At 41.0% G+C, this 18,604-nt stretch overlaps 2 protein-coding genes across 9 annotated transcripts in view; both read left to right on the forward strand.

The window, feature by feature from the left end:
* Positions 1-3,407: 3,407 nt before the first annotated feature.
* Positions 3,408-12,539, forward strand: LOC147248837 (histone acetyltransferase KAT5-like). Of its 6 annotated transcripts, none has more exons than XM_086227166.1 (16): positions 3,408-3,489; positions 3,570-3,636; positions 4,991-5,059; positions 5,195-5,343; positions 6,982-7,050; positions 7,137-7,292; positions 7,830-8,000; positions 8,086-8,160; positions 9,004-9,066; positions 9,325-9,573; positions 9,659-9,748; positions 9,834-9,974; positions 10,073-10,166; positions 10,256-10,415; positions 10,512-10,593; positions 11,014-12,539. In XM_086227166.1, exons 1-16 carry the CDS (start codon positions 3,469-3,471, stop codon positions 11,146-11,148), a joined length of 1,791 nt encoding a protein of 596 aa, XP_086083292.1. In that variant the 5' UTR covers positions 3,408-3,468; the 3' UTR covers positions 11,149-12,539. The 6 variants fall into 6 exon arrangements, with proteins under 6 accessions (XP_086083292.1, XP_086083293.1, XP_086083294.1 ...); XM_086227170.1 differs by having other exon boundaries at positions 3,432-3,489; positions 5,195-5,331; XM_086227167.1 differs by lacking the exon at positions 7,137-7,292.
* Positions 12,540-13,208: 669 nt separating this feature from the next.
* Positions 13,209-18,604, forward strand: part of sipa1 (signal-induced proliferation-associated 1) — a 35,298-nt gene continuing 29,902 nt past the window's right edge. The window contains exon 1 of one of the 3 annotated variants that reach the window (XM_086226045.1): positions 13,209-13,631. The gene's annotated coding sequence lies outside the window, so the exon portion shown is untranslated. Of the gene's footprint in view, positions 13,632-15,109; positions 15,181-15,803; positions 16,246-18,604 lie in introns of those variants that run through there. The other 2 variants (XM_086226048.1, XM_086226044.1) reach the window with 2 other exon arrangements.

Consider the following 18,604-nt stretch of genomic DNA (forward strand, 5'->3'; position numbering starts at 1 on the left):
TATATGAATATTTAAGTCTTTTATTTTCTTCCTCTTGCCAGTTTGATTATGTGCAATAACCATCCAAAGGTATCGTAACTTGATGAGACCAGTTTCACGGGGGCCACATGTGATGCTGCAAACTGACTTTTTTCATCTTTTCTTTACAGTTTTATTTCATTGGAAGAGTCTAGTTTCATGTTTACTGGATGACCTGATTTAATTAGGGGACAAAAGCTGAATAACAATGATATGTAGATGGCTGCTGGTTGTATTACAGCCACTGGGCTGGTCTTTCCAGGTCATCGGTATAATTAGTTCCAAAAAACTGTGTTGCGTGAGAAAAAGATTACTTGGTCTGTTTTAACAGCCAACACAGCAGATATGTGTTTTACCCTGAAAACAAATGACACGAGTCGGTAGCAGACCTGCAGGTATGACTTGAAAAAAAAAGAAGTAGTAGTTCTAAACCAGTAGCAAAGCAGGGCTAATTAGCAGCGTTAATGTCACGAAAAACGTCTGGTAAAGTCTTGGCTTTAAATCCTGTGGTACCAAAGAACAACACAAATCCTCCTTCCTCAGCTTCAAATGATGAAATATGATGGTTGTACTAAGTGAGATTATCTTGTCCAATCTTCTTATTAGTTTGCAGACCAAAGAAAGTGCCCTGACAAGGCATTCACAGTACAGACACTCCTGCAGTTTTTAAAATCCCAAAGGATTTCCTGAAATAATCTCTAAAACAAGATACCAGTTTATCCAACAGTCCTCCCCCAATTTAGACAATGACTTGGCTTTTAAAATCTTCTTTTGATTCTCCTACAACAAGAAGTTGTATCCAAGTGGCAAATAATCAGATATAATCACGTTAGCAGTATTAGGGGGCTCTGAAAGTGAGTGTTGGATGCAGCATATGAGCATATGTTCAAATCAGTTCAGTGACTAAGTCTTTTCACTCTTTTTTGACACTTTGAGTTTTCATGCCACAGTTTCACCTGTCTGTCATAATCAGCCACCAGACTTTCACGCACTCTGTCATGCGTGGTAAATGTTAACATCAGGCTGTCTCTGAAGAAAGCTTCGACTGTCTGACATGATTTGTCGATCATTCACTGTTTCATTTCTATCAACTCAAAAAATAAAATGCTAGTTCTGTATACTGAACGCTGTTCTACGGATTATAATAAAGATCATTTATAACCTTTGCCCTCGTGTAGTGACATGGTTTGCTAAAACTGCTGCTTGTTCAAATGTTTTATGTTGGCCTTTTATCCACAAATCTCCGGTTAATACAAAGCTGAGTGGTTCTTTTGTTGTTAAGATACAAAAAAAAAACATCCACCGAAACCAGAGTTAGCTTGTATGTTTAGCTGCTTAATGTTTGATTCAGATATGGTTACATGAAATGGGTTTTTAATCATCCTAAATGTTACGTATTCTTTACAGTCATGTGACTTATCACAAGTGGACCATTTATTCTCAGACACTCGCTGCTGTCGCTGCACTTTCCTTATTTATCACAGTGTATTTATACAAAAACAGGCCGAGTTTGAGGCATTTCAAGAGGTATGATGGTGATGGAGCACACTCCGAAAAATGCGGATTAGAGGCTAACATTTAGTTGCAAATTAGAACCAATTTAGTTACAATAAGTATAGGTGTATGTAAAAAAAAAAAAAAGTATATATATACATATACATATATACATATATATAGATACACACACACATATATATATATATAAGACCTCTGAGATGATCCTTTTTACTATTGAAGGTCACTGTTGCCCTGGTGATTGAAATGTAATAATTGTAAGAAAACAAAATGATTCAGAAAGAGTGTTCTCAGGGTTAGTCATACTTGTCATATACAAATGTACGATGCATTTGACAGATTTGTCATAACTTATTGCATTCATGTTAAACAATAAAAATGATCCTTCGCTCTGAAAAAACTGGGATAAAGACAAATAACACCTAAGTGGATTTGGCAATAGGAAATAAAACAGAAGAACTTGATTTATTACATCGAGTCACAATCGCAGAGTTTTATTTAACACTCATATGACTAATGTGTATAAAGACAGGTTGATTTGTCAGTGGAAACTATCATTCAAATATAATGTATTATGACTGTCTTGATCGAAGGAGTTATTCGTAATCCCCTTATTAAACCTTAGATGTCATGAGCGCAACAAGGCAATGAACAGTATATGTCCAATTGTCTGATTAAATGATTAGATGATGTTATCAATGAAGGTAACGCAGGAGGACACTTTCTGCACAGTGTTGATTGTTCTGGGCAAGAGGGACCTCTGCTGGAAAGAAACTTCAAGTTTTTTTCCTTGAAAATATACCTCTTTAAACGGGGGCAGGAGGCAGAAGGTGTTACCGGTGCTACCTCCATGTTCTCGAGCAACATTTCCAGTTAGTGAATGTTTGATTTTAAAAGACTTGGGGGGGGGGGGGGGGGGGGATAGGCACTATAGAAATGGTACCCATTTACCATCAATACTTTCTGTAGGCTGGATGTATTTGCCATATCATGCAGTCTGTGTGTGAACATGTAAAATCTCATTTCAACTTACTGTAGGACTGTTTGTTCTTTCTTAAGAATCTGTTGCAGCCAAACATGCTGTCTTCAGTCACATTTCTAAACCTGACTTTTGACAATTAAGTTCACTTCCCTGAATGTTGCCTCACTCTCCACATTAATTTAATATGCCGAATCAGCTTTTCATAACAGCGGCATTTCATCAGGTAATAACTATCATGATGTAATCAAATAAGTAAAGGTGTGATGCAGTCCCAGCTGGGCCTCACCGCGCAACAGAATCCCTGGTCCAGGTCCTTACTGGTTGGAAATGATGTTTGCACTACAGAGGACAACTCATCACAGGTTGGAATATCTAAAAGACATAAATCTGTGGAATAAAGGTGGCAGGGGCAAAATGTAGCCAGACCCAACTGCGCCTTTTAAGCTGAATCACACACTGGGTAATCAGAGGAGAGCATCAGAATCAAAACCAGTGTTAGCATTGTACTCAGGTAAAACAGCTCTACTGCTGAAACAAGGACAAAAGAAAACGAAAATGTAATGAAAATGTATATATGATCAAACATAGAAATAGCTTCTTTAGTCTATGAATATCAATTTGTTAACAGACCAATTCCTTAACCATAAATATTTCATCTTTCCATTGAGTAAGGACCCATTTACGTACATAAAGCTCTTAATAGAGGGTTGCTTGAAAAAAAAAAGGGCGATAAAGTCATTGGTATTGAAATTTAAATTGACGTTTTGAATGTGTTTTCCCCTACGGACATTCTTGTGAATTCACGTAAAATAGCCTCCATATCATTTCCTGTTGGTTGTCCGACTTCCGCCAGTCGCATCCGCTGTCGGAGCTCTATCTTGCTGTAATTTCATCTTTGCCGTGGACCGGCATTTTCCCACAACACCCTGCTTCTACTCTCACAGAGGACGAAAATGGCGGACAGCGCATCATCGGTAGGTTTACGATAGATGTATTTTTATTTTTCAGACATTAACCGCTTCCAGGATGTAAATTGACGCATTGTTGTTGACAGGTGGAAATTGTTGAGGGCTGTCGCTTACCCGTTCTTCGGAAAAATCAAGAACATGAGGACGAATGGCGTAAGTATTGTCCGGTTGTTTTTCTAATGCTAAGCTAGCTAATGCTATCCAGGGTACCCCGGCTGTTGTTACCGCGCATCAGGGCCTGTTGTTAAAACTCTGTAAACAACCCATTATCGGGAATACATGAAACTGTACAGTATAAATGGGTTTAATTTGAATACCAGCTCATAAAAATGAACGGAAATGGATTCGCCAATTACCACGGGTATTGTATTAAATTACATTCTATCTGGCTCGTCCGGGCTACACAGGTCTGAGATCAGGCTCTTGTTTACAAATCTCAAACATGATTGAAGATGTGTGTAGGTTCGCTTTAGCATTTGTATACGCTGTATGGCGTTCTTATGAGGGCCAAAAAAAAAAAGCCAGGTTAGTAGTTTATATATATTTGCTTTTGCAGGTGGTAGATTTTGAAAATTTACATCGAAATCAGTCTCTCATCCCATTTAGTGACATTAAAAGGACTTCTTAAGAGTCTTCATGATACAAATACTTTCCTGGCGTGAAATCCCAATACAAGGTTTTGTTTACTGATCTTTGTGTTTGAGTGATTTGTGACCCTTTAAAACAAAACTTCCCCCTTGTCTTAACCTACTTTTATGTCTTTTATTAACAGACTGAGTGTCATTTTTTTCGAAATTCAGTATTTTGTACATTTTTTTTAGTAGATTTAGCCATCAGGTCCTTAACGTCATGCAAACTTAAACAGAAATCTCAATACCTTTTTGCAGACACTTATCTCACAGTATGAAGAGATGAAACACTAAGTATATAAGTCATATCAGCGTATTTATTACTGCCTGAATGTAAAGCCCCTGATAGTCGTAGCTTTCAAATGTGATACATCGTGTCTTTTCTTTGTCCAATGTAAAAATGTTGTCTACTTTGAGGATATGGACTGTCAGACAAAGTAGGACATTTGAGAGCTTCACTTGAAGTGCAGAGATTTTTCATCTCAGTTTCAAAATTGTCTTTCTTTCTTTCTTTTTAAAGAGGAAACATCTAAATTGGTTTGTGCAATAGATCAGTAGTAATTTATATCAGGGAGAGGTGTATTGTGCCATTAACGTGCGACATCTGATTGCTAAAGCAGTAAAAATAACACATTTTTTCTTCATCAGTATCGACCGAAATGACCCATCTAGTGACCCCCTCTGCATATGGATACTGGATGGTGGATACTGATTTATAGGAACATGCACAGAGCCTTTTAAGCCTTCACTTTGTGAATTGACTGTTTTTAATTATGATGATTAATTTTGATTGTTTTAGCAGCTAAGTGTTGGAAGGCCATGAGTCATTTTCCTGATCGAAGTGTTTGATTTAATGGGGCTTCTTTCTTTCCTTGTAGCATTGGCTGAAATTCTGAGTGTGAAGGAAGTCTCGGGGAGAAAGCTCTACTATGTTCACTACATTGACTGTGAGTATATTTTCTATCATTTGGTTTTCTGAGACATTTTAAGGGATGTTGTTTTTAATACCACATAAGTTAAATTACACTGAACCTTCACATCAAATGGGTTCTTGTTTTGTTGGAAATGTATTTTATTTAAAGTCAACAAGCGTCTGGATGAGTGGGTCACAGCAGACAGGCTGGACATGAAGAAGCTTCAGTTCCCTAAGAAAGAAGCTAAAACACCCACCAAGAACGGTCTTCCAGGCTCCCGTCCCAGTTCTCCAGAGCGAGAAGTGGTAAGCGCATGTGTACGTACAGCACCATTAAATATTCTTCTCACACCCTCATACTCTGCAGCAGTACATGGCACTATTATGTTACAGTAGAGGGTATGCACTGACATCAACTTCTTACCTCCTCAGTTTGACTGTCATTTATATGTTTCCACTTCATCTGATAAAATTAGGAGCCAAAAAAAAAAAAGATTGTCTTCTGGAATTGTTAGCAAGAGCTCATGGTCCATAGAGATTGAAATGCTGCTCAGAATCAGCTCACTCACTGAGCAAGTTTGGAATCCTGTTGCTCTGAGTTCAAGACCATGGTGGGGTTACTGACTACCATCTCCCTTTGCTAGAAGTGGGGTGGCTTGCTGTGAGGTCATCGGAGGCTTGTCCAGTGTGTCCTGAATATGCGCTCTGACTACTGTATTAATGAGCCTATGACCTGTTAAGTCAGTTAGCACCTGCTGATGTGGTTCATGACCAGGATTGCAGTGATGCATGGGTCTTTTTTTTCTCTTTTTTTTTTAATTGTTATGTGAGCCAATCAAACCTGAAAGCATATACGTTCTATTCATGGTCCAATCCATGACTTACAACTCAGAATTAGACTCTGATTGGATTTTTTATGCGTTACTGTATTCTTATTCGATGTTAGTAAAACGGTGGACGCTCTCCGTGGTGCTGATCCTGCCGCTGTGACAGAAGCTGTCAGTGTGCTGTTTGTTCCGTAACGCTTTATTTTTTTTACCTGCCCACTTGAACCCATTATAGTATCTAGATGGTCAGCCTAAAATAAGCAATTGCCAGATATAATTGATATACTGCTTAGGTGATGGGGTATGTGGGTTGTAGTTAGCCATGTGTGCTTAGGTCCAACATCAGCACAGTTTTTTTTAGCCAGCTAACGTCATGCAGAATAATCCCCTCCCCAGGTTATGTAAGTGTGATTTCAAGAAACTCTGATAGTGGCCAGATGTGGATGTAAATGTATTCTTAACACAGCCTCTATTACAATCAGTCACACTTGTGCCCTTCCCTATTTAAGTGTGTTTAATTGTGTGTCTTTGTGGTATTTGAACGCTAACGCTCCTTCTTACTGAGTTTCTCTTTAACCGCAGGGACATGTTCCTACAGTGGTGTCATGTGCATACCTTCTTTTGTGACCATTCTGCTTTATACAGTATGAGTCTACCTTTAATGGTCACATCTCTTTGATTCCTGCTAAAGCAACTGTAGGTTTTTTTTGTTTGTTTTTTTAATGACTCAGTGGGAAGCCAGTGGACCAACAGAATTCATAATTTCATGTTGTCTGTTCCTGTGTTCTGAATATCACATCATAAATTCAGTGGCACTCGTATGGAGGACATAGAAGTTTTGAGATCTGCAAGTTTAACACATTATTCCATTAAAACTTTGCTATATATATTAAGAGCTCACCATCTCCAGTGTTGTGCTGCCCAACTACTCTGGTTTGAACTTAGAGGTATAATCCAGGTCCTTATTTTTGATTGTAATGACTGTCACTGAAATTGCTCATGTTACTTGTGTTTTCATTCTTATTTGAAGACATTCGACTGTATGTACAATGAATACCTGAGCAACCCCTCAGGTCTAAGATGAATGTCAGTTAACCCCCTTCCTTCTCTTCCTTTCTGTTCAATTCAGAGGAAGAGTCTAGATCTCAACCTACAATCTGCCACAGCTCCTTCCAGAGGCAAAACCCTCCCCACACCGGTACAACTTGAATTTACCCATTCTAGAGCCTTGCCTGAGACCTTGTTTACTCCTGGTGTTAACATGCGTCTTGTGTGTTCATATAGCTATCAGGTCATGCTGAACTGCATGGAAATCCAGATAAACACTGCCAAGTTACAAAAAAAGAAGACGATCCAGTCATGCAAATCACATCCAAAAGTTTGTCAGGTGTATGCACTGCTGGTCTTGTAAAGCCACATTCCCTCTTCAAATCTCTCAAGGTACTTAGCATGTTCTGTCCTATGTTGTTATATCTCATGCAGTGCTGAAGAGTGATTATTCTGTAATCCCATTATCGGCACACATCAAATGAAATGTTTAGAAAATAATCTCATGCACAAAAGTTGCACACATAACAAAAGTGGAAAGGTGTTGATGTATTCCAGGTGGGATTTTGGGAAGCTAAAGGGGAATTATTTCATACTCCTGATGACACAGTGTTGAGAAGAAAAAGCCATTGCAGTTGCAGCTGATCTGTGATTGTCGCATCTTAATACCAGATTTAAATAAGGTAAAATTTGCATTGGACTGGTAAATCTCATTAATTTAATAAGCTGTGGCTCTTATTATTACTCAGCTCTGATTAAACTGCAGGTCATACACCTTGATGGCAAGTAAAACAGGAGTAGCATCATATCCTCATCACATAAAAACTGATCACATGCCGCTGGAATAGACAACCTTCTCATTCAGTTATGGGTTAAATTTGTTTACTACACATTTTAAGCCAAATGTCTAACAACGTTTGTTTACTGCAGAAGAGGAAAGTAGAGGCCGTCCCCTTGGTGACGCAGGTACCCCCGGCCCCCCCTGTTCCCTCCCTGCCAAGTTCAGCTGAAGCCACTCAGGCATCTGTTTACCCCGCCGTCAGAGAGACCAACACTTTCAAGTCGCGTGAAGACCATGACCAACTCTCATCCCACACAACAGTATGACATAGCCATTTCCACTATTATATGGTCGACTTTAAGACTACTTTCAGTATTTTTTAAACATGATTTCTTACAATAATAGAACGGCACCACCCGAAGACTCATCCCCTCTCAGCCTGGGAGGAAGAGGAAAGCTAACTGTGGGCCAGCTGATGAGGTAACAGTGTGATTGATCCATCGCTGTCCACTGTCGGTATTATTTTTCATTCCAGATGTGTTCTTTATCTAAGTACCTCCATCTTTTTTCTTTACAAATGCATCATTTTGCCCGCTTCGATAGTTCACTGCAAACTATTAACATACACTCATCATGTTAATATTGGGCTTTGAATCATTTTAGTGCAAGCCCACATTTTCCGGCTATGCAACGGATGAAAGCAGAGCGGCTGGTATCCATGAAAGAACGCTTTGCCTCAAAAATGATACATCCAAGCATGAAGGACTTTTGTGCTTCCTGACAAAGAAAAGGCCTTTTGGAGGAAATATTTATGCTCTAGCGAGGCAAAGATAAAGTTGATTGGACATAATGACCTGAGTTGTTGCTGTTGTTTTTGCCTGTTGTTGCTGCTACTGTATTGATCATTTTTGGCAGGGAAGAGTGCTTATTTAAATGATTTATTTGGAAACAAAGTAGAACCAAAATTGGACTCTAAATTTTGAGTGCAGAACAATGACCAAAGCTAACAGGTCAGACCTCTGCTGAGTTCCTTAACATTTTTCTGTTCGCTTACTTGAAACACCCAGCAGCTGTTCAGGCGTCCTAATATCAGCGATTCACAATGGATCCGACTCCCGCGTGTTAGATTCACTCTACATTCATTGTCACATCTTGTGATTGCCAGTGTTGCTAGCTGGTGGCTGATAAACCCACCAGGAAGCTAAGTGCTTCACTAATTTTCAGTATTTCTCTCAATCTGCCCCTTCAAATATTCAGTATGATTAGAAGTCATTCCCCTCTTAAGTTTCTAAAAGCCTGTATTTTTGTGTCTTTCTCTGCTAGATGATAAAGGTTTTGCAGTATAACAAGCCTCAAAGTGCCAGTGTCTTTCTTCCACCACCAGAGGTCTGTTTAATTTCTTACTATTGCCAGTTGATTGTGTGTTGCTGTCAAAATGCTGCTGTGCCCTTGCGGTCCAAGAAAACAGGGGTGTTTGCCTCAGACCCAAGTTTAGTCCTTCTGGTAACATGCAAAACCTCTGATTATATGGGGTGAAATCAATCCAAATATGTGTTAAAACTACAACTCTAAATATTAAGATGTGATAAATTTGTGCACTGAAACGAGAGAAGTGATGCTTGTGCCTACGCTGTTAACCATTAGGATTCCCAGGACAGTTCAGATGGCATCCCCTCTGCACCCCGTATGACGGGCAGTCTGGTGTCGGACCGTAGTCATGACGATATCGTCACCCGAATGAAAAACATTGAGTGCATAGAGCTCGGACGTCACAGACTGAAGCCCTGGTACTTCTCACCGTACCCGCAGGAACTCACAACACTGCCCATCCTCTACCTCTGTGAATTCTGCCTCAAGTACCTCAAAAGTCTCAAGTGTCTACAGAGGCATTTGGTAGGACGCTGTTCATCATCACTCTGTCACCATCACGCTGCTGAGATTGTTGCTCTGATCCGCTCGTGTCTTTTATCTCTAACAGACAAAATGTAATCTAAGACATCCTCCAGGTAACGAGATCTACCGCAAAGGAACCATATCTTTCTTTGAGATTGACGGCAGGAAAAACAAAGTAGGTGATTTGCGTTTTTACCCTCAACAATAACATCCTTTTGCTGTTTTCTCTGGTGCTGATACACGTCTGTTGTATTTCCTAGACCTATTCCCAGAACCTGTGTTTGCTCGCCAAATGTTTCCTGGACCACAAGACCCTGTATTATGACACAGACCCCTTCCTCTTCTATGTGATGACGGAGTACGACTCCAAAGGCTTTCACATAGTGGGCTACTTCTCAAAGGTACACGCATCATGTTAAGCATTTCCAACAGCCATGGTAAGAGCATGGAAACAGTCCAGTGCAATAACCAAAATAAAACCTCTTCTTTCTGTGGACAGGAGAAAGAGTCAACAGAAGATTATAATGTAGCCTGCATACTGACGTTGCCGCCTTACCAGCGGAGAGGCTATGGCAAACTTCTCATTGAGTTCAGTAAGTGTAAATACTGTCATGATGTCCATGATATGTTTGATTTGTTTTCTCCTCCTCTGGGATTAAACGCTGCCCGGCGTGTTTGTCAGGTTATGAGCTGTCCAAGGTTGAAGGAAAGACCGGCACACCTGAGAAGCCGCTCTCTGACCTGGGCCTTCTGTCCTATCGCTCCTACTGGTCCCAGACCATCTTGGAGATTCTCATGGACCTCAAACCTGACAACGGAGAACGGCCACAGATCACCATCAAGTACGTGACTTTTGTTGTTTTGTCAACCTGCAGTTTGTTTGTTTGTTTCACAACTTCACTTTAATGATGATAATAATGGTTTTGTTTTACTCCCAGTGAGATCAGTGAGATCACGAGTGTAAAGAAAGAAGACGTCATTTCAACACTTCAGTACCTCAACCTAATCAATTATTACAAGGTGAGATTAAAGCACCTCCACCTGCCAGCCAGGGACCTCTCGTTTCTAGCTGCTAATAATCTGTGCTCAGCCTGACTTTGAGGAATGCTGTGAACACATCGTGTTTGGTAGTAACAGTTTTTGAATTATTTGTACTAGTGATGTCACTGACGACCGAACACGAGCAGTTCACCAACATGGTGAAATGTTCAAGGGAAATGTCTAAAAATGAGCAGGTCTACCTCAGGTGTGATCGTGGAGCAGGTACCTTCATAATTGCCTCCAGTGCAGAGATGTTGCCCTCAAAGTAAAAGCGGCGGCGTTTTATTATTAATGTCACACCGCTGACGCTACCAGATGTGGCTCTTTTCTCTCAACACTTTGCTCTGGAGGCCTTGAAGTGACATGCCAGCTAACATTCATCTTCATTCTTAATTCTAGGGTCAGTACATCCTGACTCTTTCAGAGGACATTGTGGAGGGGCATGAACGAGCGATGCAGAAGAGACATTTGCGCATAGACCCAAAATGCCTTCATTTCATACCTAAAGACTGGAGCAAGAGGGGCAAGTGGTAGAGTCTCAGCCTGGTTCCCTAAAGCACCTGGACAGCTGACTTGAAGAAAAGTGGATCAGATAAAAGATTCATCCAAGAGCCTCAGTACTTAAAAAAAACATTTGATCCCAGGACTCCTCCAGATAAAAATAACACTTTGTCACTTGAGATGCTTTTATTGTGAATATTCATTGTATATTGTGAATTTTAAAACTTTGGGACAAAGAGAGACTAGTGAACAATGACACACCAAACACTCCCTCTGCTATGTACAAGATCTGAAACAGTGTTCAACAAGTGGGTTGAGTTGTCTGTCTGATGGTATAAATGAACCCACCGGCCGCTCGATGAAGGTGACGCCGATACTTGGATTCCTGGTGGATCGTATCATCGTCATCATCATCATAATAGTCCTCCTCCTCTGCTGATGAATTCATATCACATGAAACCTGTTTTCCATAGAAGCAGCAGTGACAGTTTAATGTTTCCAAATTCATATTTCTGATTCTTAGAGGTTTTATTTGAAAGGGTGCTCAGACCACAGGCATCACTAGTTTGCACTAGACTCACTCAAACTAAGGTGTGCACAGCCCTCTACAATCCAGCTCTGCTTGAGCAAAGGTTTCTGACTGAAGTGCACCTACTGCTTTTTTTTTGTGTATTATTTCTAATTCTCAGATCAACACAGATGATTTTTTTTTTTTTTTTTTTTTGGTAGGATTTTGAGTGCCTGAATCTTTGCCCTCAGCTCTCGAGCGCGTCAACTAAAAGGCAGCAGAAAAATATTGGACATTAAGATAAACAACCAGGGTTTACCCATCAGCAAAGCAAACACACAGCAGACGACGTCAGCTGCGGTTAAATGATGTTTACGAGCTAGCATGGTCGGTCCATGTTTTTCAAAAGCTGCATTTTATTTCCCCATATTTAAAACGTAAACGTATTTATTTTTGATCATGCTAGTGACTTCCTCCCTTCTTTTTTTTTTTAATAATATAATTCTCTCCGGTCACGATCAGCTGTACACGAGACAAATCACTTCCACGTAAAACGCTCGTTCCCTGTCAACTGCAAATGCTGAACCTGATTGTAAAGTGATGTTTAGAAGACAGAAGCCATGTTGAACTGTTATAGTAATGTAAATTTTGTGTACAGTTGCATTTAGTTCTTTCTTTTTTTTTTTCCTTTTTTTTTTCTTTTTTACATAATGTAAATTAACTGCACAAAAATGAATAGGAAAAGAAAAGCGATATCTTACAAGTTGTGTTTTATGTTTACATGTCAAAGGCTGTTGAGTTAACTGTCAAAAATGATTCAGTATATCTTTTAAATGGAACAGTGGAGGGTATGATTTGAACGTTTGATATGGAAAGCTTGTTGAATTGATAAAAAAAAAATCTTTAGAAACCTTAAGTGGGATTGTATTTTCTTTTAATAAATAGTTCAAGTGTATAAAAAGGTTTAGAACCATGGGAGGGGGGGGGGGCACATTTAACCAGTACTCTAAGTACCGGTACTTCATTTTTATAAAATTAACAATAATTGCAAAAGTCGCCGACGTTAAAATGTGAGAGTTTATCTGGAAAATTTAACACTAATTTACAGTTAAGTGTTGTGACATCAACATGAGTGATTTTGTTTTTCATTTTATCGCAAAAATAAGAAGTATTGTCAGAATTAAAGTTAAATTAAATTAAGTAAAATTCCCACCTTCACTATGCTGTCAAGTTGTAGTTTGCTGTAGATCCAGAGAAACAAAAATACACTGAGTTTATACAGCACTTTTCCTGATGCTTAATCGGGATGAATCATTGAAAAGAGGTTTAGTTAGTTTTGTTTGGGGTTTTTTTGTAAGATGACATTCATATATTGATGGTTATTATTGTAAATAATCATTTTGTCTAGAGCTCAATTGCATGAAGTGTAATGACCATGGCCTGAACCTTAATAGATCTGCAGAATATTCTGATGTCACATTGACGTTGACCTTTGACCTTTGCGTGTAGTTCCATCGAACTGTTTATGCGAGATGTGGTCATAATCACTGTATGAAGCTTCATTTATGGAGAAAAGGCCAAGCTTGACCACAAACATCAAATCCCTTCCTTCATCATTCTAGTTAACATCTCTCAAGCCTCCTCACCTAGGAAATGAACAACACTCCGTACTGGCAGTAAATGCGATATGAACACCAGTCATGTGTTGTGGCTCGGTTGGCCACCAGATGGCAGCATTCTAGGATTGTGTGCAGAAATAGACAGGGAAGTTTCAGCTGAACGCCAGTGTCAGGCAGGCGGGAGGGTTGCCTCTGACGGGAAATGTACATGATCGTGATTCTGCTGCATCTGGAGGGGAGCAGCAGCGGATCAGCCTCCAGGTATCAACTGTTAAGTAACTCTAAACGATCCTAAACTGTGCAGCCTGCCCAACGTTACTGCTTTATGATCTTTTCCTGTATGAGCTCAAGACTGCTGCCGGTGCTGCTGCTTAGCCGCCTTGCTGCTGGTAAGTATGCAAAGATGTGATGCATCACTCAACACTTACTGAATAGATTCTGACTGAGTCCTGTCAGCAGGCACTGACAAGGTCAGGATCTCTGCAGGCTGGCGGTGATGAGGAAGTTCGGCTGGTTTGATTCCTCTTTCTATGTGCTGCAGCTCGTCTGAGCTCTCACAACCTCACACTTATTTTCTAACTGCACCTGGCAGAGACGCTCCACACCCATGAGGCCAGAGAGACATCCACACTAATAACGTCCATGATTCCTGACAGGTGGCACATTCTCTACTATCTGGGCCGCCGAGCTCTGAGACTTTTGATTCTGTCGTCACGTTCTCTGATACAGACTCGTGGGGAATATTATTTCTCACTAGAACTGAAACAATGAGTCCGTCACCATAAAAAAAGGAACTGTTTACGAAATCAATTAATTTTATGATTTACTTTTCCAGGAAACACTCTTTGGTTTCAACTTCTCTAATGTGATGATGTTGCTTTTCACCGTTCTTTTTTTTTAATTATTTTTTTTCAGGATATTAAACTACATATCTTTTAGTTCAAGACATCTGGTTGAATAAAATAAGCCATTTGATTATGTCATCTGGGCTCTATTTAATCCCTAATTGCCGTTCCACTGATGAGCAGTTGGACTCTCCATTTACAGCCGCCAGTTGAGGGGAACGTACGCTGCTTTATCAGTCACAAGTGGGCGAAAAACAACACTTTTATCTTCATTTAAGTCGAGCTGATAACATTCGAGTCTAAATTTTGTTTAGGGAAACCAAACCTCTTAATCCAGTTTTAGTTGAGAGAAACAGTCGACATTTTCATCTGGTTTTAGACGATAATTGTTGACGTTTATTCTGTCGTTGAAGAGAGTTGACCTTTTCTTTGCGATGAGTTTTTAATACGTCCCTTTAAAATAAATCAACTCCTCTAAAAGAGATTTAAGAAAAATTGAAGATTATATATTGTTTGAAGGGAGGGTTTATTACAGGGCTGTTGTATGATACTGCATTAGTTCTGTGCAGGTGTTCCTATTAAATTGGCAAACATATATCAACTGTAAATAGTAGTAAAAGGTAGGTTGTTTTTCTAGTATCAGCCCGGGGTGTCTGGGAGGTTGTGCTTAAAGTACTCATGACGCCAGATAACTCACCTGCATATGAGGTCATGTTTAGGTGGACTTTTCGATTGTCCTCCCTCAGATTACAGCACCACCTCCTCATCTGCTTGCTGAGGTGTGAGGTGTTTGTCTTTAAACACTCTAACTCCTATCAACTAGTGCATGTGTTTTTATTTTTCTTATCTGTTCATGGCACACCAGCAACAAGGCAGCCTCCCTCTCACTGTCCTCCCCGCCCCCTCGACAGCCCCCCACACCCCCGTGCTGCTCCGAGCTTGACCAGAGCGCCTGACCTGGTAACACACACACAGCCATATGGTACGACCGGGACGAGACTCTGCACAGTCAATGGGGGGGGGGTGCTGGACACTCACTGAAGTGACGGTGAAGGAGCGTGATAGTCAGCCTTCGCTGTACCAAAACTGACAGGTGTGTGTGTGTGTGTGTGTGTGTAAAGGGTTCACAGGGGAAAAAGCCAGTGATGTTACACTCCTGCACTCTCATTGTTCTCAAGCTCTCTGAGTGTTTGTTATGATCTCAGCCCACACTGCCGACGTTTGGGGAGTACACAGAGGTCTCTGCAAATAAACAAACTGCCACACACACATACACACACACACACATACACACACACACACACACACTGCCATTTTCACCTTTGCCCCCTTTATCTCTGTGGTGCAGAAATGTCAGTTTTGTCACTGAGAATTTAAATGTTTATCCGGCTGAGTGCTTCAGTGCTTCAGCAAATGAGAGACTGGTGTGATTAAGAAACCTTCACCAGCATTACATCAGCATCTAATCTGTCACATCTGTTTAACAATGACATGGTGTGACAATTTACATTATCACTCTGGAGCTTTTAATTCCTCTCCTTTTTTCTTTTTTTGGAAAAAAAAGGAAAACGTACAGAAAATTTCAGATTTCATATGAAGACGCAGAGAGCTGTCCTCTTGGCTACTGCCGTCCACCACTGCCTCAACCTCTCTCTGTCAAGGAGATGAGGAGGGGGGAGGAGACAGAGGCTGTTAGTGTGTGTGTGTGTGTGTGTGTGTGTGTCTGTGTGTGTGTGAGGGAGAGAGAGAGAGAGAGAGAGAGAGAGAGAGAGAGAGAAAGAGGGGGTTGGCTTTAGTGTGATGTGAATGGAATAGAATCAGCACGAGAGGGAGAAAGAGGGAGGAGGACAGCACAAATCAACCTGCCTCTTGACTTAACAACAGAAACCAGGAGCTGGTAGACATACAGATCGGGAAGTGTGTGTTGTGCTAGTTTTTGTTTTTTTTTTTGTTGGGTTTTTTTTTTTTTTTTTTGCTACATTTTATTTTTGGACAGAGGAAGAGGACGGCAGACAGGAGGAACTGAGGGAGGAGGAGAACGAGCTTCACCGTGGAGATAGATAGCAGAAAAATGCTGTCATGGGGAGAGAAGGGGAGGGAGTCGGCAGAGAGGAACAGGATGAAACAAGGCAGGGTCGAGTGGAGCTGAAATGTGGAGGTAAGCCTTTTCTTTCTGTGCTGAGATTACCGAGAACTCACATTCCAGCTTCACTGTGTCCTCTTTCTGATGATAATGAATTCAGATGGATGGAACTTCCTACCTCTGTAGAGGCACGCATACTCACAGCCACAGACAATGTATGAAAACGATATGAAATATAACGGCTGGGCATTATCATACCATCTTTCAGCCCCCCCTTCCTTCTCCACCCCTTCTATTGTATTATTATCAGCTCTTTAAAAATACATTAATTGGGGCTCTCCAAGTGAGCTAAGGTGCCCTCAGCATACCGTTTACAGACAACATTGAGGGCTCCAATCCAGCTTGCAACCTTTGTCGCATTTCATCACTGCCCCCCCTCCACCACCACCACCATCTCCCCTCTCTCTCGACATTAGTCCACCCCCTCCCATCTTTCTCTCCATTGTGCACTCACCAACAAGGTAGAATTGTCTTAAAAACAGTGTAATGACATTGTCAAGGAGCCACATTGAGAAGCTTTAGAGCACCGGTGGCTGCAGGACTCAGAGACAAGGGGGGGGGGGCAGCAAGGTGGGGAGAGGGATGGAGCGATGGAGGGAAGGATGGAGGGACACAGAGGAGAGAAAGAAACAGAAAGAGACAGATGGATGAGCTCAAAGATGCAGGAACAAAAAGACCAGCAAGTGCATATTTTTGGAAAACAATTCAAAAAAAGCCACCATCTTTAGTGTGCAGAGATGAAGAGGATTGTGGAGAGACAATGATGGCTTGCAGAATCACAACCGGATTCGGGGTGTTGTTTTCAAGGTGGCAAAGAAAATGAGGGATGCGGGAGTCAGGTGCCCCCCCCCCCCCGTCAGCCCCCCTCCCTTTCTCCCTTCCTCCTCTCCCCTTCCTCCCCCCTCTCTGCACTCTCTAATTTAGGATGGGGCTGTGTGTTTACGAGACGCCAGGGTTTCGGGGGATGTATGAGGATGCTGATGGGGAAGAAAGGCAGGGATGGAGAGAGACAAGCAGCAGTAGCTTACATAAACCAGTGCACTCAAAGGACAGCCATTTAATTTACATTGAGCCGCATGGCTCCTCATGCAGTGTGGTATTCATTGCGGTTGGCATTACCATTTTAAACAATAAAAAGCATTGTGACTTGGCATGATGGAAGGACTCTCTTAAGGAAGGAGGACACAATAAATATGCATTGTTTTCGTGTTGCTGGTAACTTGTTGTTACAGTGTGTGTGTGTGTGTGTGTGTGTGTGTGTGTGTGTGTGTGTGTGTGTGTGTGTGTGTGTGTGTGTGTGTGTGAGTGTGTGTGTATGAAAACCCACTTTGTCTACCTTGCAGCAGACGAAGAGTGTGTCTCCATGAGGTGTAACAGTGCCAGCAGCCCATTCATGCAACTGGCTCTGCTGCCACTACATACACAGGATATATAAAATTGTACAATTCTCACTCAGCCATGTTGAAGGAGTATAAATAGCAGATGCAAACACAAGCTGTTCTTTAAATCACAGTATTATTTAACAGAGCAGGTGCACAGAGCCAAAATTGAATTGAAAAGTATACTCATACCGGCTCCAGCCACTATTGTGCTTCATAATTTGTTTTCTACTGCCATAAAAAGAATTGTTAAACAAAGCTTCCCTATACTTGCTGTTTTCCTACAGATGTGATTCTTCGGTCATTTTTGATGTAAATTCCCTTTAGTCACAAGTAATGTAGCAGTTAGCGCCTGTTGTTAGTTTTCCATAATCTAATGCCAATTACATGTGTTTGGCTTCTGTTAGCATGTCTGTATGGGATTGAGAGACAGACGAGGACTTTCTGGTGATCCTGAGAAAAGCGAGATCTCCCTGAACATATTTCGGTGTTTGACCTTGTCTGGATACATTTAACTCACCAAACGGTCCGATGATCAGGAAGCAACTGCATGAATATACTCGGTAGTATTTATCAGTAGCGCGAGGCAGTTTAACTGGAAGCAGCAGAGTTATTTGACCCCACGCAAAGTGATATCAGAGGTCTGCGTAAAACCGAAAAGTCCTGAACTAAAGCAGTTCATTAGGAGTTCTGTTTAACAGCAGATTTTCTTAAGACAGTATTTTACAGCCGCTGAGTTCCCATGAGAGCTCTGATGGTGGAGCAAAGTTTGAGAAGACCTTTATTTGCTGCACCAAACCAGAGCCAGGAGACCTTGGCTGTAGGCTATTCATGTGCCTCACCATCTTTCTCTTTGCTGCCAGTCCTTATTATCTAGCAGAGACTATGAAAACATTATATTTGCAGTGTCAGGATTAATCATAATAGCTATCATAGTAAATTATAAAAGTAGTAATAGTTCTGTTGTCATTGTTTGTCCTTTGTGAGTGCAGGTG

Source organism: Aulostomus chinensis, chromosome 15, assembly GCF_037954235.1.
Source record: "Aulostomus chinensis isolate RoL2024-O1b breed Wild chromosome 15, RoL_Achi_v1.0, whole genome shotgun sequence".
Classification (NCBI taxonomy): domain Eukaryota; kingdom Metazoa; phylum Chordata; class Actinopteri; order Syngnathiformes; family Aulostomidae; genus Aulostomus; species Aulostomus chinensis.